A 20,826-nucleotide genomic window follows, 5' to 3' on the forward strand; every position below is an offset into this window, starting at 1 on the left:
GCCTGAAGGCCGTCAATGTGTTGAACCCTTATTGGTGCACAGCGTCTCAACAACAGCAGTGGGGTTTGCTTCAACCGATAGGTAACGAACATCCAGACGTGAATCAGCAAGGAGCATTTCTAGTCCCAGCTAGACAAAATCTACGTCAACACGTAAGACAAAACTACAATTCGTGTTGTAGAGAATGTACCTCCTCCTATACGTGTAACTTTTAAGTGGTATGCCTTGTAACTGATGAATGATCCGAGCGTGCTCCCTATTTCAAAGACAATGAGTTGCTCCAGAGGCAGATGCTTCGTGAAAGACAAAAAACACCATTTGACCTGTATCACAAGAACAACGGGTCTCACCCGAGTTCTCTGTACAGGTTACTTACAAAACACACACACACTTTGTCCTACCATCACTTATTCAATGTTTGACCCTCACAGACAAAATGTTACATGTACGCGCACAATCAGACAAGTATTCATTCTAAATCATTGACGGGAATATTAACATTGAATTACTGCAGCAAAATTGACTGCATCACGTTACATCGTATTAACAAGAAGCTATTTTAAAAATACGCACCGTCTGCTTCATAGTGTATGTACAACGTACTATTGTTGCGTCATTCAAAACGAGTAGGCCGTTGCATGTTGGCGTCTGGGTCAAAATGTAGCAAATTCTAAACATTACGCTACAAATAATAGATCACGGCGTTTCGATGGCAACACAAGCAATCGTCATCAGGTGGGACAAGCACAGCAGCAATAAGAGGAAACTGCTGGAGTAGGCGCCTACTACTTCAGCAGTTTCTCTTGCTGTGGTTGTCCCACCTGATGACGATTGCTTGTGTTGTGATCTAAACGCCGTGATTTTATGTTTCTACCTACGTGGTGACTTTACCGAAAGAACTCAAGAGTGTGGATTCCTGCAGTCACGAAAGCTTCGAATCAAGATTGCCTACAAACTACACAACTGAGATAACGCATCAATCATCGCCCCCTACTGACAGGCTCTTGTCCACATGCAGGCTGGTGCAGGGCCACCACCCTGTGCCACACAGGGGCAGCTGCTACTTGGGGTTGCTCTTCGAGTGTTTCAGAAGAGACACTAAACTCCGAGTTGCTGAGGCGGTTAAGCAAGCACCGTGTAAATGCAATTATTATGATAACATAGTGAATGCTTGGGCGCTTATTGTCTCTCGCTCCTGGTTAAAGATCTACCCAACCCACAGGTCCACAAAGATTGGCCGCCCTTACTCTGCAGGTTGAACCTAGCAACTGAGTGTCCAACTTCATGTTCTTGTCATTAAAGGCCTGTGACAAAGGTGCATCCATTGTAGCGACATCATCTCAAGCTTACACATCTAACGGGTCTCCACTTGACTTTGTATTGTCTCGGAGGAAGTCCACCCACACCTCGACTTCCACAAACTGCTGGGAGTTGCCTCGCTCTGCCTCACAGTCAGAATTCTCCTCCTGCTTCACGTTGCCTCCATCGATGTGAAGGTCCCATTTTGGAGTTGAATATTCATCTTCACATTTCACCTTCACTTCTTCCCTCTTCACCATCACTTCTTCACATTTCACCATCACCACTTCATATTTCACCTTCACTTCTTCACTCTTCACCGTCACTTCTTCCCTCTTCATCTTCACTTCTTCCCTCTTCACCATCACTTCTTCATATTTCACCTCGATACCTTTAAAAGTGTCCAAGCTAGGATTTTCTTCCGGTTCGTGTTTCATGAGGGATGGGCTCATGGTGGCACTTTGACTTTCACATGCTGATTTCAGACTCCGCTCCTTGTGGATCTTCTGATGCTTCTGTGTTCTCTGTGCAAACGCCTTCCCGCACGGAGTGAACCTGAAGGGTTTCTCTCCTGTGTGTGTTCTCTGGTGTACTTGAAGATTTGATGAATCTGCAAACGCCTTCCCACACAAACTGCACTTGAAGGGTTTCTCTCCCGTGTGTGTTCTCTGGTGTACTACAAGAAGAGATGAACGTGCAAACGCCTTCACGCACAGAGTGCACTTGAAGGGTTTCTCTCCTGTGTGTGTCCTCTGGTGTACTACAAGAGTAGATGACCGTGCAAACGCCTTCACGCACACACTGCACTTGAAGGGTTTCTCTCCTGTGTGTGTTCTCTGGTGTGTTACAAGAAAATATGAACGTGCAAACGCCTTCCCACACACACTGCAATTGAAGGGTTTCTCTCCCGTGTGTGTTCTCTGGTGTGCTACAAGAGTAGATGAATGTGCAAACGCCTTCCCACACACACTGCACTTGAAGGGTTTCTCTCCCGTGTGTGTTCTCTGGTGCCGTGTCAAATTTCCAGTCCGATCCGTGCTGTATGCACACCGGTCGCATTGTTGCCTTGTCGTACCGAGCTGCGCTGAGTGCATTTGCTCCATCAGTCCAATTCTGCAGAGGAAGCGTCAGAGGAAGCGTCAGCTGCAGACAGAAAAAAATAATATCCACACCATCTACACGTCAGTATCGATGCACAGAGGAAAGCATATATGCACAGTAACACGTGACTTACACGTCTATACTTATTCATATATTCATGATATAGTGGAAAAGTGTCCCAAATTCATCACAGGGCTGTTATGGCACACAATGAGAGGGCAAATGGTTATAAACATGCCTGGAAGCCCTCGTATCTTCAAAATGAATGTTCACCAAAAACTCCGAGCACACAATTTCGGCTGTCTGGCTACAAAAGGAATATTTATGAGCGCTAAATTCAGCTGACATAGCAAAGGGTGTTGAAAACAATACTATTTGTGTTAGGCAGAAATGCATAAATTAACGTTCAATCGCAACTTAGAGGTGTGAATCCAGGCTCAGATGTCCTTAAACGCTGGGATGAACAGTTCCGACTTCAGCTGCATGTGTGTGCTGTGTTAACCTCCTGTTTCCATTCTTATGAAGAGTTCCAGAGGAAAACAAAAGTAAACTATTGTTACGCTATAACCTTCGTGTTCAACAGAGTTAATAGACTTTACTGCAAACACAAACTGTACACTGTCACTGGGTAAACAGGCGGTGGCATGTCTACAATCATGCCGGGCCACCTTCATCTGCTTGGCATGAATGCTTCCTCACTCCACCAAGTAATTAATTGAGGATCAACGAACATATCCGAGGCTAACTGGAGTTTGCGTGTCTCTCTCCGTGGTGAGATGTTAACTACCTCACCTGGTATACAGGAAATCGTGGGTTCGATCCCGACCCTGACGCCTGCTGCATATTTGGAGTTTGCGCATCTCTCCGCTGAGTGTCTTTGACCGATAGACATTGCCACACGTATTCTTGTTTCTTTCGGTAAAGTTACGTAGATAGAAAATAACAATAACAGATAATACAATTACATTAAATAAAGACTACTTGTGTTGCGATCAAAACGACGTGAGTTTTTTTGCTTTATTTACAATATTTTATTTATTTGTATTGTTATTTTTTTTACTTTCTATCTACGTGACTTTACCGCAAGAACCAAGAATATTAATTCCTGCAGTCACCAAAGTTTTAAGTCAAAACATTCACACACGTTGACAAAGCCTCACCTTGTGTTGTTGTGGGCAGGTCGCTTCTGATAACAAGAGCGGTATAGCAGCTCAAGCGGGCTTGGCCTGCTAACAAAAGAAAATAAAAACTGCGTGAATATTTACAATAAAACAAAGTTACAAAGTGGCGAGCCGGGTGAAGACAAATTAAACTTAAGAGAGATCATTAAAGTGAATGCAATCAGTCGAGGGCAGGAGGCAAGGCCCCGCTTGGCTAGGCCCCGCGTTGTAAAGTTCCAACCTGGACATCGATTCCCATGCTCGCTGCTACTCAATTGACATCCCTACGAGAGAGAGGCTCTACCTTGGTAAACAACAACAACCACCACCACCACAACAACGACCACCACCACCACAACGATGAGAATTTCTCACCTCGGATTTCAGTGCAAGAGCGCTGGCGGAAGCAGGAAGTAGTATGACGTCACTTCTTCAACGTGACTTTACCGAAAAAACTAAGAATATGAATTACTGCAGTCACGAAAGCTTTAAATAAAAAAAATTGAATAACTTATGTTAATGAAGCAGGCCCATATGTCGAGGGATGGGGGCGTGGGCGCTGAACCCGTCGCAATAAACTCGCGACGGCTTTAACGGACACATTATGTTAATGAGCCACCAGTCACTGGGCGTAGTTTTGCCCAAATAAGGATTGCCACTGGAACGACATCGGCAGCGACCCAAGCGGAGGTGACGTCACGCTCAAGAGCACGTTGGACGGATGAATACCTTGGTGACATGACGTCACTAGCGAGGTACACCTCACGCTGGCGTTTCACACCAATGAGGTAATGCAGAGTGGTGACGTCACAGAATTGGAGTTTAAGTTGTTTTAGATTCATTTTCCATTGCTCCCTCCCTTGGGTGTGTGAGCTCAGCAACAACGTGGACATTATTGTGTATACACTGTGTGTGTGTACACTATGTGTATACACTGGGTGTGTGTACACTGTATGTATACACTGTGTCACTGTGTGTGTACACTGTGTGTGTGTACACTAAGTGTATGTGTACACTGTGTAAATACACTGTGTGTATGTACACTGTGTGTATACACTGTGTGTGTGTACACTGTATGTATACACTGTGTCACTGTGTGTGTACACTGTGTGTGTGTACACTAAGTGTATACACTGTGTGTGTGTACACTGTGTGTGTACACTGTGTGTGTGTACACTGTGTGTACAGTGTGTGTGCACACTGTGTATACTGTGTGTGTGTACACTGTGTGTGTTTACACTGTGTGTGTGTACACTGTGTGTCCGCATTGAACCGAACCCCCGGCAAGGCCATCTACTTAATGACGAGAGAAAATTCACACGAAATGTCCTTTTCAATGAAGTCTTCCAGATTTAAATTGATACAAGCTTTTAATGAAGAACTAAAATCATCTAATTCAAAACACAACACAATTCAAAGATGTTTCATTTTAAAACTTCAAAACAGAGCATGGGGTACTTGCGTGAATGCGTCCTTCGTGTGCAAATGTTGACTTTCCTGGCCTGAAGGCCGTCAATGTGTTGGACTATTAAATGGTGCACAGCGTCTCAACAGCAGTGGGGTTTGCTTCAACCGATGGTTACGAACATCCAGACGTGAATCAGCAAGGAGCATTTCTAGTCCCAGTTAGACAAAATCTACGTCAACACGTAAGACAAAACTACAATTCGTGTTGTAGAGAATGTACCTCCTCCTATACGTGTAACTTTTAAGTGGTATGCCTTGTAACTGATGAATGATCCGAGCGTGCTCCCTATTTCAAAGACGATGAGTTGCTCCAGAGGCAGACGCTTCGTGAAACACAAAAGTACCCTTTGACCTGTATCACAAGAACAACGGGTCTCACCTGAGTTCTCTGTACAGGTTACTTCCAAACACACACACACACACTTTGTCCTAACATCACTTATTCAATGTTTGACCCTCAGACAAAATATTACATGTACGCGCACAATCAGACAAGTATTAATTCTAAATTATTGACGGGCATATTAACATTGAATTACTGCAGCGAAATTGACTGCATCACGTTACATCGTATTAACAAGAAGTTATTTTACAAATACGCACCGTCTGCTTAACAGTGTATGTACACCGTACTATTGTTGCATCATTCAAAACGAGTAGGCCATTGCATGCTGGCGTCTGGGTCAAAATGTAGCAAATTCTAAACATTACGCTACAAATAATAGATCACGGCACTTCGATGGCAACACAAGCAATCGTCATCAGGTGGGACAAGCACAGCAGCAATAAGAAGAAACTGCTGGAGTAGGCGCCTACTACTTCAGCAGTTTCTCTTGCTGTGGTTGTCCCACCTGATGACGATTGCTTGTGTTGTGATCTAAACGCCGTGATCTGTTATGTTTCTACCCACGTGGTGACTTTACCGAAATAACTCAACAGTGTGGATTCCTGCAGTCACGAAAGCTTCGAATCAAGATTGCCTACAAACTACACAACTGAGATGACGCATCAATCATCGCCCCCTACTGATAGGCTCTTGTCCACATGCAGGCCGGTGCAGGGCCACCACCTTGTGCCACACAGGGGCAGCTGCTACTTGGGGATGCTCTTCGAGTGTTACAGACGAGGTACGACATAAAACTCCGAGTTGCCGAGGCGATAAGGCAAGCACCGTGTAAATGCAATTATGATAACATAGTGAATGCTTGGGGGCTTATTGTCTCTCGCTCCTGGTAAAAGATCTACCCAACCCACAGGTCTACAAAGACTGGCCGCTCTTACTCTGCAGGTTGAACATAGCCATTGAGTGTCCAACTTCACGTTCTTGTCATTAAAGGCCTGTGACAAAGGTGCATCTATTGGAGCGACATCGTCTGAAGCTTACACATCTACCGGGTCTCCACTTGACTTTGTATTGTCTCGGAGGAAGTCCACCCACACCTCCACTTCCACAAACTGCTGGGAGTTGCCTCGCTCTGCCTCACAGTCAGAATTCTCCTCCTGCTTTACGTTGCCTCCATCGATGTGAAGGTCCCATTTTGGAGTTGAATCTTCATCTTCACATTTTACCTTCACTTCTTCCCTCTTCACCATCACTTCTTCACATTTCACCTCGATACCTTTAAAAGTGTCCAAGCTGGGATTTTTTTCCGGTTCGTGTTTCATGAGGGATGGGCTCATTGCGGCACTTTGACTTTCACAAGCTGATTTCAGACTGCACTCCTTGTGGATCTTCTGATGCTTCTGTGTACTCTGGTGTGTTTTAAGAGCAGATGACTGTACAAATGCCTTCCCACATACAGTGCACTTGAAGGGTTTCTCTCCCGTGAGTGTTCTCTGTTGTGTTTAAAGAGCAGATGAATCTGAAAATGTCTTCCCACACACAGTGCACTTGAAGGGTTTCTCTCCCGTGTGTGTTCTTTGGTGTTTTTTTAAGAGCAGATGACTGTGCAAATGCCTTCCCACACACAGTGCACTTGAAGGGTTTCTCTCCCGTGTGTTCTCTGGTGTGTTTTAAGAGCAGATGAATCTGAAAATGCCTTTCCACACACACTGCACTTGAAGGGTTTCTCTCCTGTGTGTGTTCTCTGGTGTGTTTTAAGAGCAAATGAATCTGAAAATGTCTTCCCACACACACTGCACCTGAAGGGCTTCTCTCCCGTGTGTGTTCTCTGGTGCTTTTTAAGAGTAGATGAATGTGAAAATGTCTTCCCACACACTGCACCTGAAGGGTTTCTCTCCCGTGTGTGTTCTCTGGTGCTTTTTAAGAGTAGATGAATGTGAAAATGTCTTCCCAGACACACTGCACAAGGGTTTCTCTCCCGTGTGTGTTCTCTGGTGTGATTTAAGAGTAGATGAATCTGAAAATGTCTTCCCACACACAGTGCAATTGAAGGGTTTCTCTCCTCTGTGTGTTCTCTGGTGTGTTACAAGAGTAGATGACTGTGCAAACGCCATCCCGCACATCGTGCACCTGAAGGGTTTCTCTCCTGTGTGTGTTCTCTGGTGTGTTACAAGATCAGATGACTGTGCAAATGCCTTCACGCACACACTGCACTTGAAGGGTTTCTCTCCTGTGTGTGTTCTCTGGTGTTTTTTTAAGAGTAGATAAATCTGAAAATGTCTTCCCACACACACTGCACTTGAAGGGTTTCTCTCCCGTGTGTGTTCTCTGGTGTTTTTTTAAGAGTAGATGAATGTGAAAATGCCTTCCCACACACTGCACTTGAAGGGGTTCTCTCCCGTATGTGTTCTCTGGTGTGTTTTAAGAGCAAATGAATCTGCAAATGTCTTCCCACATACACTGCACTTGAAGGGTTTATCTCCCGTGTGTGTTCTCTGGTGTCTTTGAAGATGAGATGAATCTGAAAATGCCTTCCCACACACAGTGCAATTGAAGGGTTTCTCTCCTGTGTGTGTTCTCTGGTGTGTTACAAGATTACATGACTGTGCAAACGCCATCCCGCACATCGTGCACCTGAAGGGTTTCTCTCCTGTGTGTGTTCTCTGGTGTTTTACAAGATCAGATGACTGTGCAAATGCCTTCACGCACACACTGCACTTGAAGGGTTTCTCTCCTGTGTGTGTTCTCTGGTGTTTTTTAAGAGTAGATAAATCTGAAAATGTCTTCCAACACACACTGCACTTGAAGGGTTTCTCTCCTGTTTGTGTTCTCTGGTGATTTTTAAGAGTAGATAAATGTGAAAATGCCTTCCCACACACTGCACCTGAAGGGTTTCTCTCCCGTGTGTGTTCTCTGGTGCTTTTTAAGAGTAGATGAATGTGAAAATGTCTTCCCAGACACACTGCACAAGGGTTTCTCTCCCGTGTGTGTTCTCTGGTGTGATTTAAGAGTAGATGAATCTGAAAATGTCTTCCCACACACAGTGCAATTGAAGGGTTTCTCTCCTCTGTGTGTTCTCTGGTGTGTTACAAGAGTAGATGACTGTGCAAACGCCATCCCGCACATCGTGCACCTGAAGGGTTTCTCTCCTGTGTGTGTTCTCTGGTGTGTTACAAGATCAGATGACTGTGCAAATGCCTTCACGCACACACTGCACTTGAAGGGTTTCTCTCCTGTGTGTGTTCTCTGGTGTTTTTTAAGAGTAGATAAATCTGAAAATGTCTTCCCACACACACTGCACTTGAAGGGTTTCTCTCCCGTGTGTGTTCTCTGGTGTTTTTTTAAGAGTAGATGAATGTGAAAATGCCTTCCCACACACTGCACTTGAAGGGGTTCTCTCCCGTATGTGTTCTCTGGTGTGTTTTAAGAGCAAATGAATCTGCAAATGTCTTCCCACATACACTGCACTTGAAGGGTTTATCTCCCGTGTGTGTTCTCTGGTGTCTTTGAAGATGAGATGAATCTGAAAATGCCTTCCCACACACAGTGCAATTGAAGGGTTTCTCTCCTGTGTGTGTTCTCTGGTGTGTTACAAGATTACATGACTGTGCAAACGCCATCCCGCACATCGTGCACCTGAAGGGTTTCTCTCCTGTGTGTGTTCTCTGGTGTTTTACAAGATCAGATGACTGTGCAAATGCCTTCACGCACACACTGCACTTGAAGGGTTTCTCTCCTGTGTGTGTTCTCTGGTGTTTTTTAAGAGTAGATAAATCTGAAAATGTCTTCCAACACACACTGCACTTGAAGGGTTTCTCTCCTGTTTGTGTTCTCTGGTGATTTTTAAGAGTAGATAAATGTGAAAATGCCTTCCCACACACACTGCACTTGAAGGGTTTCTCTCCCGTGTGTGTTCTCTGGTGTGTTTTAAGAGCAAATGAATCTGCAAATGTCTTCCCACACACACTGCACTTGAAGGGTTTCTCTCCCGTGTGTGTTCTCTGGTGTCTTTGAAGATGAGATGAATATGAAAATGTCTTCCCACACACAGTGCAATTGAAGGGTTTCTCTCCTGTGTGTGTTCTCTGGTGTGTTACAAGATTACATGACTGTGCAAACGCCATCCCGCACATCGTGCACCTGAAGGGTTTCTCTCCCGTGTGTGTTCTCTGGTGTTTTACAAGATCAGATGACTGTGCAAATGCCTTCACGCACACACTGCACTTGAAGGGTTTCTCTCCTGTGTGTGTTCTCTGGTGTTTTTTAAGAGTAGATAAATCTGAAAATGTCTTCCCACACACACTGCACTTGAAGGGTTTCTCTCCTGTGTGTGTTCTCTGGTGTTTTTTAAGAGTAGATAAATCTGAAAATGCCTTCCTACACACACTGCACTTGAAGGGTTTCTCTCCCGTGTGTGTTCTCTGGTGATTTTTAAGAGCAGATGACCATGAAAATGCCTTCCCACACACAGTACATTTGAAGGGTTTCTCTCCTGTGTGACTTCTCTGGTGCCGTGTCAGATTTCCAGTTCGGTCCGTGCCGTATGCACGCTGGTCGCATTGTTGACTTGTCGTAACGAGCTGCGCTGAGTGCCTTTGCTCCATCAGACCAAATCTGCAGAGGAAGCGTCAGCTGCAGACATAAAAAAAGAATATCCACACCATCTACACGTCAGGCACAGAGGAATGCACACGTGACTTACACGTCTATACTTATTAATATATTCATGATGTAGTGAAAAAGTTTCCCAAATTAATCAGATTTGATGAACGTGCAAACGCCTTCCCACACAGAGTGCACCTGAAGGGTTTCTCTCCACGGGTTGTTATGGCACACAATGAGAGGGAAAATGTCATTAATATGCCTGTAAGCCTTCATATCATCAAGATGAATGGTAACCCAAAACTCTAAGCACACAATTTCGGCTGTCTGACTACAAAATGAATATTTATGAACGCTAAATTCAGCTGACATAGCAAAGGGTGTTGAAAACAATACTATTTGTGTTTTGCAGAAATGCATGAATTAATGTTCAATCGCAACTTAGAGGTGTGAATCCAGGCTCAGATGTCCTTGAATGCTGGGGATGAACAGTTCTGACTTCAGCTGAAGGTGTGTGCTGTGTTCACCTCCTGTTTTCATTCTTATAAAGAGTTCCAGAGGAAAACAAAAATAAACTATTGTTTTGATATAACCTCCACGTTCAACAGAGTTGATAGACTTTACTGCAAACACAAACTTGACACTATCACACACTGCCATGAGTAAACAGGTGGTGGTGGTGGGACCAGAACCATGCCTGGCCACCTTCATCTGCTCAGCATTAATTCTTCCTCACTCCACCAAGTAATGAATCGAGGATCAATCAACATAGCCGAGGCTATCCGTGTCTCTGTCTCTCTCTCCCCGTGGTGAAGGTGTTCCCCTCCACACATTCAGAGTCAACAGCGGCACGCGCTTAGCGTCTTTGACCGATAGCTACATTGATACACGTATTGTTGGTTCTTTCAGTAAAGTCACGTAGATAGAAAATAAAAATAACAGATTAAATTCAATAAGATAAAGACCACTTGTGTTGCGATCGAAACGTCGTGGGTTTATTGTTTTATTTTTATTTTTTTTCATGTATTTTTATTATTTTATTTTCTATCTACGTGACTTTTCCGAAAGAACCAAGAATATTAATTCCTGCAGTCACCAAAGTTTTAAGTCAAAACATTCACACACGTTGACAAAGCCTCACCTTGTGTTGTTGTGGGCAGGTCGCTTCTGATAACAAGAGCGGTATAGCAGCTCAAGCGGGCTTGGCCTGCTAACAAAAGAACGAAAATAAAAACTGCGTGAATATTTACAATAAAACAAAGTTACAAAGTGGCGAGCCGGGTGAAGACAAATTAAACTTAAGCGAGATAATTAAAGTGAATGCAATCAGGCGAGGGCAGGAGGCAAGGCCCCGCGTGGCTAGGCCCCGCGTTGTAAAGTTCCAACCTGGACATCGATTCCCATGCTCGCTGCTACTCAACTGACATCCCTACGAGAGAGAGCGAGGCTCTACCTTGGTAAACAACAACCACCACCATGAGAATTTCTTACCTCGGATTTCAGTGCAAGCGCGGATCGGCAGCCTCCTCTTACTTCGCGACGTCACGCGGGTAAACAGGTAACATGACGTCACTTCCAGGGTAAGAGACACGCCCTTCCCACGAGCGGCTCTGTAACAGAATTAATTATGTTAATGAGCCTAGCCCATATGTCGAGGGATGGGGCGTGGCTGCTGAACGCCTCGCAATCAACTCTCGACGGCTTCAACGGCTACATTATGTTAATGAACCGCCAGTCACTGGGCGAAGCTTTGCCCAAATAAGGATTGCCACTGGATTAATATCGGCAGTGACCCAAACGGAGGTGACGTCCCGCTCAAGAGCGCCGTGGACGGGGTTGGGGGAGTGTGAATACCTTGGTGACATGACGTCACTAGCGAGGTACACCTCCCGCTGGCACTTCATGCCGATGAGGTCATGGGGATGGAGTTTAAGTTGATTTAGATTAATTTTCCATTGCCCCCTCCCTTGAGTGCGTGAACTCAGCAACAACAACGTGGACATTATTGTGTATACGTACACACTGTGTACACTTTGAGGCCACGTGAAGCGTCAAAGGCTCGCTGGAAGGAGGAAGTCGCGTGACAGACTCAGCAGTTGCGATGGGTTAACCGACGGATGGCTATCGATTAGAAATCACATATCCCCGAGTCTCATCTGTGAGTGGCACCACCTGACGCTGTTGTGGATCCCCACGTGGCTCGGAGCCTCAAAAGCTCCGTGACTTCCGGGTGGTGATACAAAGACAAAGGTCCCCCGTGTAGCCTTAACAGACTGTTGGGGCAAGTGCTGTTAGCAAGTAGCAGCACCACCTATGAAGGCCGGAACGGTACACGAGGGGGTGGGTGGCCAGCACCGCGCCCGACCGCCTTTGTCTCCCCAGTAATGATGTTTGCACATCACACCGGGTATTCTCTTGAGGCTGAGTCGACCTAGGGGAGGCCCAGAACCGGTTCAAATAATCGTCACTGGGTGTTGGCTGTGAGCGGGAATCAAACTCGGGTCGTTATGTTGGTAGAGCAGCGCACTAACCACACACACACACAGACATACACACACACAGACACACACACAGACACACACACACAGACACACACAGACATACACACAGACACACACACAGACACATACATACACACAGACACATACGTACACACAGACACACACACAGACACACACACACACACAGACACACACACAGACACACATACACACACACACAGACACACATACACACACACAGACACACACAGACACACACACATACATACACACAGACACACACACACAGACACACACACACACAGACACACACACACAGACACACACACACATACAAACACACACACATACATACACACAGACACACACTCATACATACACACAGACACACACAGACACACACAGACACACATACACACACACAGACACACACAGACACACACACATACATACACACTGACACACACACAAACACAGACACACAGAGACACAGACACACACACACATACAAACACACACATACATACACACAGACACACACTCATACATACACACAGACACACACAGACACACACAGACACATACACACACACAGACACACACAGACACACACACATACATACACACATACACACATACATACACACACACATACACACACACACATACACACAGACACACACACATACACACACATACACACATACACACAGACACATACGTACACACAGACACACACACACCCAGACACACACACACAGACACACACACACAGACACACATACACACATACACACAACAACAACAACAACAACCGCCATTCGCCACTAAGTGGCGGTGACGTCACCACGACGCTTGTGCCAGGCTATGTGCACCCTGAGGCCACGTGAAGTGTCGACCGCCCGCTGGCAGGTCACGGGGCAGACCCAGGTGCCACGGGTCGACTGACTGAGATGACTGGCTGATGCACCACCTGTGCCCCCTACTGTGCCAATCTGCTGTGCTTTAGCCACCCGGCGCTCCGCTCGTTGTTCTGAGCGTCGCTCCTCCGCCCTCCGTTGTTGTTGGAGGGCGACTACCTCTAACTGCCCCGTAGCATCCTTCACGAGCCTCCTCCACAGAGGCCGATCTTGGCACCGCTGGTACCAGTCATTGGCAAGTCCACTCAGCTCCACGTCCTCCTGTACCACATCACTCCATCTCTTCTCTAGCCTGTGCCGCGCCCGCTTAGCCCCCTCAATCCGTCCAAACAAAAGCTGTTTCGGCATGCGGTGGCTGGGCATGCGGGCTACATGACCCAGCCATCGCAGCCTTGCCTGCCGGAGGAGCTCACCGATGGGACCGCCTTCAATACTTCATCAGCAGCTGGCACCTCAGCCAGCCACTCACAGGGGGTGACTTCATCCAATATTTGAGGCACCGCAGCCTCAGCAGGGTCATCCTCACTTTGTGCCACGATGTTTTCCTGGCTGAGGGATTTTCCCTCCCCCAGGACCTCACAGAAATGCTCAGCAAATCTGCAAACCTGTTCCTGGGGGTCGGAAATTGGATCACCGTTTTTTCCCCTAATGATGGTAATAGGTGTGGCGCTGCAGGTTACTTTTTTGATGGAGTTAAATAGAGATTTGTGATCACGGGCCACTGAGGCAGACTCCATCTCCTCAGCAACCCGCGACCACCACCCATCCTTGCAGCGCCTCACGGCTCTCCGAACCTCCGAGCGAAGGCTGCGGTAAGCCTCCTCATTCTCTGACGTGGGATTCTGTAGCCGATGACAGTGGGCCTGTCGCTTTTTCTCAACCATCCTGAACAACTCCTCTGTCATCCAGGGTGTCTGGGGAGGTCTGGACCGCGTACCCAAAGCAGCCATTGCAGCTGCATGAGTCACAGTCCTAAACCTCGCCCATTTACCCTCGACATCTGGAGGAGTCGGGGACGATGCCAATCCCAGCCGCAAGCGATGATGAAATTCTCGCTTGCAACTTTCATCAGATAACTGAGACCAGGCCACTTTAGGTTGGAATGGGGTCCTGGGTGTACACCCACCACCGGAGTGGAAGAATGGCAGGCGCATCTTACAGATGACTAGTCGATGGTCAGAGGGCAGATCAGCTCCACGGTAGGTCCTGGTGTCAAGGACATGGGCTCGCATTCGCTGGTCCGTCACTATGTAGTCCAGCAGATGTTCTTGCTTGGACCCGGCATGCATCCATGATGTTGTGTGGATGCGCCGATGCCGGAACAGCGTGTTGGTAATTACAAGCCCATGGGCTGCACAAAAATCTAGCAGCCTCCTACCGTTGTTATTGAGCTGATCTGGCCCATGCCCTCCAATCACTCCAGAACAGGTGCCAGTATCATGACCAACTCGGGCATTGAAGTCACCCAACATGATGACTCTATCCCGAGGGGCCACTTTAGCCAGCACCTGTGACAGGAGGTCATAGAAGGCATCTGACTCATCGGCTTTGCCTGCATCCCTCCACGGATGTTCATCTTCGGTGGGGGCATAAGTAACCACGACCACCATTCCTCGCCTCCGGTTGATGGGAAGGCGAGCCCAAAGTAGCCTGGGGCTTACAGCTTCCCACACCTCACCGCCACGCTCCCACGTCCCCTTCATTCTTTTGTTCAAAAGAAGACCCACACCCTGTTGTTTGGCAGTCTGCTGCCCCGAGTAGAGGACTGTCCACCCCTCATGGTGGCAGGAGCCAGAGCCGGTCCACCGGACCTCCTGAATGCCGCATAGATCCAGGCGGTACCGGTCCAGCTCCCGACAGAGGAGTGGCAGCCTCTCCTCTGCAGTGAGCGTTCGAACATTCCACGTGGCCAACCGTAGTGGCTTTTCGTTGTTTCTGGAGTAGCCCCGAGGGTAGGTATTCAATCTCCTGGCTCCGCCAATTGGGGTTTGGCCAGGAGACGTCATAGACGCCTGGCCCCCCGGGGCCTCCGGCACAAGCTTAGTTGTTACATATTTCAGTTTAATTCGTAGTTTCGTGGTAATTAATTGAAGGTGGAGGGGTTACCAGCCCCTCGCACCCGTCCAGAGCCCCCGTTTAGCCCCTGTGGTGGACACATATGCCATGAGGGGAGGAGCCAATCAAAATTGGATCTCCCCCCACAGCGCTGTCCACGACAGAGTTGCCCGTCCGGCACCGCGAGGAGGTAGGGGGTTGTTTTGCCGGACACACACACATACACACACATACACACAGACACACACAGACACACACACAGACACACACAGACACACACCACACACATACATACACACAGACACACACACACAGACACACACACACACAGACACACACAGACACACACACACACAGACACACACAGACACACACCACACACACAGACACACACACATACACACACATACACACATACACACACATACATACACACAGACACACGCACACAGACACACACACATACACACACACACAGACATACAGACACACACACACATACACACACATACATACACACAGACACACGCACACACATACACACACAGACACACACACACAGACACACACACATACACACACACATACACACAGACACACACACAGACACACACACAGACACACACAGACACACATACACACACACAGACACACACAGACACACACACAGACACACACACAGACACACACACAGACACACACACACACACACAGACACACACACACAGACACACACAGACACACAGACACACACAGACACACACACACAGACACACACACACAGACACACACACATACACACAGACACACACACAGACACACACACACAGACACACACACACACAGACACACACACACAGACACACACACACAGACACACAGACACACACAGACACACACACACACACAGACACACACACACAGACACACACACACAGACACACACACACAGACACACACACAGACACACACACACAGACACACACACAGACACACACAGACACACAGACACACACAGACACACACAGACACACAGACACACACACAGACACACACAGACACACACACACAGACACACACAGACACACACACACAGACACACACAGACACACACACATACACACACACAGACACACACAGACACACACAGACACACAGACACACAGACACACACACAGACACACACAGACACACACACACAGACACACACACATACACACACACAGACACACACAGACACACACATACATACACACACATACACACACACACAGACACACACATACACACACACAGACACACATACACACATACATACACACAGACACACACATACATACACACAGACACACACACATCGAACGTGAACGCCACCGGTGACGTTCGCCTCAGTCGATGGCCCCCAAGCCGCTGCTGGAAAATCGTCGTTTCGATTTGCGATTATCGATTTGAAATCGATTACTTAACCACGTGATTTGGTGGCGCTGCGTTTGGCAGTGGGGCAACGGGCACACAACACAATTAGCCAAACCCGAACTCAACGGCGTCAGTCGTCGAGAACTCCGGCTTTAAAAAGGGGGGGAATAATATTTAACAGGCGACGTTTCGGGTAACGGACCTTTATCGCACGGTGCACGACCGGCGAGAATCGATATCCGGTGAGCGTCTGTGGCATCGATTAAACGGGAATAGGCCGATTCTAAAGGAATCTACAACCTTCGATTCCTTTACTCTCGATTTAAAGAGTCGATTCTTGGCGCGCGAGCGTCACTATTCTACTCACGCAGCGCGGCTTGGTGGTGGAGGTTTTTATTTTTAAAAGTTTTAACTTTCACGTCTCGTTAAGTTGCTTTAGGAGTCTGTAGTTGTACGAAGTATACCGCAAGGCGTACAGGCCGCAACAATCGAGGCGACTCCTGCGCCTACAATCGCCGGCGGATCAAAGCATCGCGAAGGTTGATTTGGGCCTAACTCTATCATCATCTGTGCCAGACGTCACGATCATCATCATCATTACAGAGAGATTGTTCACGATCATCATTACAGAGAGAGATTGTTCACGATCATCATCATTACAGAGAGAGATTGTTCACGATCATCATCATTACAGAGAGAGATTGTTCACGATCATCATCATCATTACAGAGAGAGATTGTTCACGATCATCATCATTACAGAGAGAGATTGTTCACGATCATCATTACAGAGAGAGAGATTGTTCACGATCATCATCATTATGGAGAGAGAGATTGTTCACGATCAGCATTATTACAGAGAGAGATTGTTCACGATCATCATCATTACAGAGAGACATTGTTCACGATCATCATCATCATTACAGAGAGAGATTGTTCACGATCATCATCATCATTACAGAGAGACATTGTTCACGATCATCATCATCATTACAGAGAGAGATTGTTGAGTGATTCACTTGGGGCCTTGACAATGTGTCTAGCTTAGTGGTCTAATCACCACACAGTGTTGTTGTTGAGTGATTCACTTGGGGCCTTGACAATGTGTCTAGCTTAGTGGTCTAATCACCACACCTTGTTGTTGAGTGATTCACTTGGGGCCTTGACAATGTGTCTAGCTTAGTGGTCTAATCACCACACCGTGGTGTTGTTGTTGTTGAGTGATTCACTTGGGGCCTTGACAATGCGTCTAGCTTAGTGGTCTAATCACCACACCGTGTTGGTGTTGTTGTTGAGTGATTCACTTGGGGCCTTGACAATGCGTCTAGCTTAGTGGTCTAATCACCACACCGTGTTGGTGTTGTTGTTGAGTGATTCACTTGGGGCCTTGACAATGTGTCTAGCTTAGTGGTCTAATCACCACACCTTGGTGTTGTTGTTGAGTGATTCACTTGGGGCCTTGACAATGTGTCTAGCTTAGTGGTCTAATCACCACACCTTGGTGTTGTTGTTGTTGAGTGATTCACTTGGGGCCTTGACAATGTGTCTAGCTTAGTGGTCTAATCACCACACCGTGTTGTTGTTGAGTGATTCACTTGGGGCCTTGACAATGTGTCTAGCTTAGTGTTCTAATCACCACACTGTGTTGTTGTTGTTGAGTGATTCACTTGGGGCCTTGACAATGTGTCTAGCTTAGTGGTCTAATCACCACACCTTGGTGTTGTTGTTGTTGAGTGATTCACTTGGGGCCTTGACAATGTGTCTAGCTTAGTGGTCTAATCACCACACCGTGGTGTTGTTGTTGTTGAGTGATTCACTTGGGGCCTTGACAATGCGTCTAGCTTAGTGGTCTAATCACCACACCGTGGTGTTGTTGTTGTTGAGTGATTCACTTGGGGCCTTGACAATGCGTCTAGCTTAATGGTCTAATCACCACACCTTGGTGTTGTTGTTGTTGTTGAGTGATTCACTTGGGGCCTTGACAATGCGTCTAGCTTAGTGGTCTAATCACCACACCTTGGTGTTGTTGTTGAGTGATTCACTTGGGGCCTTGACAATGTGTCTAGCTTAGTGGTCTAATCACCACACCTTGGTGTTGTTGTTGTTGAGTGATTCACTTGGGGCCTTGACAATGTGTCTAGCTTAGTGGTCTAATCACCACACCGTGTTGTTGTTGAGTGATTCACTTGGGGCCTTGACAATGTGTCTAGCTTAGTGGTCTAATCACCACACAGTGTTGTTGTTGAGTGATTCACTTGGGGCCTTGACAATGTGTCTAGCTTAGTGGTCTAATCACCACACCTTGTTGTTGAGTGATTCACTTGGGGCCTTGACAATGTGTCTAGCTTAGTGGTCTAATCACCACACCGTGGTGTTGTTGTTGTTGAGTGATTCACTTGGGGCCTTGACAATGCGTCTAGCTTAGTGGTCTAATCACCACACCGTGTTGGTGTTGTTGTTGAGTGATTCACTTGGGGCCTTGACAATGCGTCTAGCTTAGTGGTCTAATCACCACACCGTGTTGGTGTTGTTGTTGAGTGATTCACTTGGGGCCTTGACAATGTGTCTAGCTTAGTGGTCTAATCACCACACCTTGGTGTTGTTGTTGAGTGATTCACTTGGGGCCTTGACAATGTGTCTAGCTTAGTGGTCTAATCACCACACCTTGGTGTTGTTGTTGTTGAGTGATTCACTTGGGGCCTTGACAATGTGTCTAGCTTAGTGGTCTAATCACCACACCGTGTTGTTGTTGAGTGATTCACTTGGGGCCTTGACAATGTGTCTAGCTTAGTGTTCTAATCACCACACTGTGTTGTTGTTGTTGAGTGATTCACTTGGGGCCTTGACAATGTGTCTAGCTTAGTGGTCTAATCACCACACCTTGGTGTTGTTGTTGTTGAGTGATTCACTTGGGGCCTTGACAATGTGTCTAGCTTAGTGGTCTAATCACCACACCGTGGTGTTGTTGTTGTTGAGTGATTCACTTGGGGCCTTGACAATGCGTCTAGCTTAGTGGTCTAATCACCACACCGTGGTGTTGTTGTTGTTGAGTGATTCACTTGGGGCCTTGACAATGCGTCTAGCTTAATGGTCTAATCACCACACCTTGGTGTTGTTGTTGTTGTTGAGTGATTCACTTGGGGCCTTGACAATGCGTCTAGCTTAGTGGTCTAATCACCACACCTTGGTGTTGTTGTTGAGTGATTCACTTGGGGCCTTGACAATGTGTCTAGCTTAGTGGTCTAATCACCACACCTTGGTGTTGTTGTTGTTGAGTGATTCACTTGGGGCCTTGACAATGTGTCTAGCTTAGTGGTCTAATCACCACACCTTGGTGTTGTTGTTGTTGAGTGATTCACTTGGGGCCTTGACAATGTGTCTAGCTTAGTGGTCTAATCACCACACAGTGTTGTTGTTGTTGAGTGATTCACTTGGGGCCTTGACAATGTGTCTAGCTTAGTGGTCTAATCACCACACAGTGTTGTTGTTGTTGCTGAGTGATTCACTTGGGGCCTTGACAATGCGTCTAGCTTAGTGGTCTAATCACCACACCGTGGTGTTGTTGTTGTTGGTGAGTAATTCACTTGGGGCCTTGACAATGTGTCTAGCTTAGTGGTCTAATCACCACACCGTGTTGTTGAGTGATTCACTTGGGGCCTTGACAATGTGTCTAGCTTAGTGGCCTAATCACCACACAGTGTTGTTGTTGTTGAGTGATTCACTTGGGGCCTTGACAATGTGTCTAGCTTAGTGGTCTAATCACCACACCTTGTTGTTGTTGAGTGATTCACTTGGGGCCTTGACAATGTGTCTAGCTTAGTGGTCTAATCACCACACCGTGGTGTTGTTGTTGAGTGATTCACTTGGGGCCTTGACAATGTGTCTAGCTTAGTGGTCTAATCACCACACAGTGTTGTTGTTGTTGAGTGATCCACTTGGGGCCTTGACAATGTGTCTAGCTTA

The 20,826-nt window shown here is 46.9% G+C and overlaps 2 protein-coding genes and 1 pseudogene across 2 annotated transcripts; all 3 read right to left on the minus strand.

Moving 5' to 3' along the window:
* Positions 1-797: 797 nt before the first annotated feature.
* On the minus strand, positions 798-2,409 carry LOC142911153 (uncharacterized). Its single transcript, XM_076060245.1, has one exon. It carries the CDS (start codon positions 2,400-2,402, stop codon positions 1,347-1,349), a length of 1,056 nt encoding a protein of 351 aa, XP_075916360.1. The 5' UTR covers positions 2,403-2,409; the 3' UTR covers positions 798-1,346.
* Positions 2,410-6,616: 4,207 nt separating this feature from the next.
* On the minus strand, positions 6,617-7,706 carry LOC142911154 (uncharacterized; annotated as a pseudogene).
* On the minus strand, positions 7,697-9,998 carry LOC142911152 (uncharacterized). The gene has a single exon (XM_076060244.1). It carries the CDS (start codon positions 9,972-9,974, stop codon positions 8,712-8,714), a length of 1,263 nt encoding a protein of 420 aa, XP_075916359.1. The 5' UTR covers positions 9,975-9,998; the 3' UTR covers positions 7,697-8,711.
* Between the last annotated feature and the right edge of the window lie 10,828 nt (positions 9,999-20,826).

The sequence above is a fragment of the Petromyzon marinus genome, unplaced genomic scaffold, assembly GCF_048934315.1.
Source record: "Petromyzon marinus isolate PM22_M1 ecotype Great Lakes invasive population unplaced genomic scaffold, UKy_Petmar_22M1.pri1.0 PM_G_Scaffold_17, whole genome shotgun sequence".
NCBI lineage: Eukaryota > Metazoa > Chordata > Hyperoartia > Petromyzontiformes > Petromyzontidae > Petromyzon > Petromyzon marinus.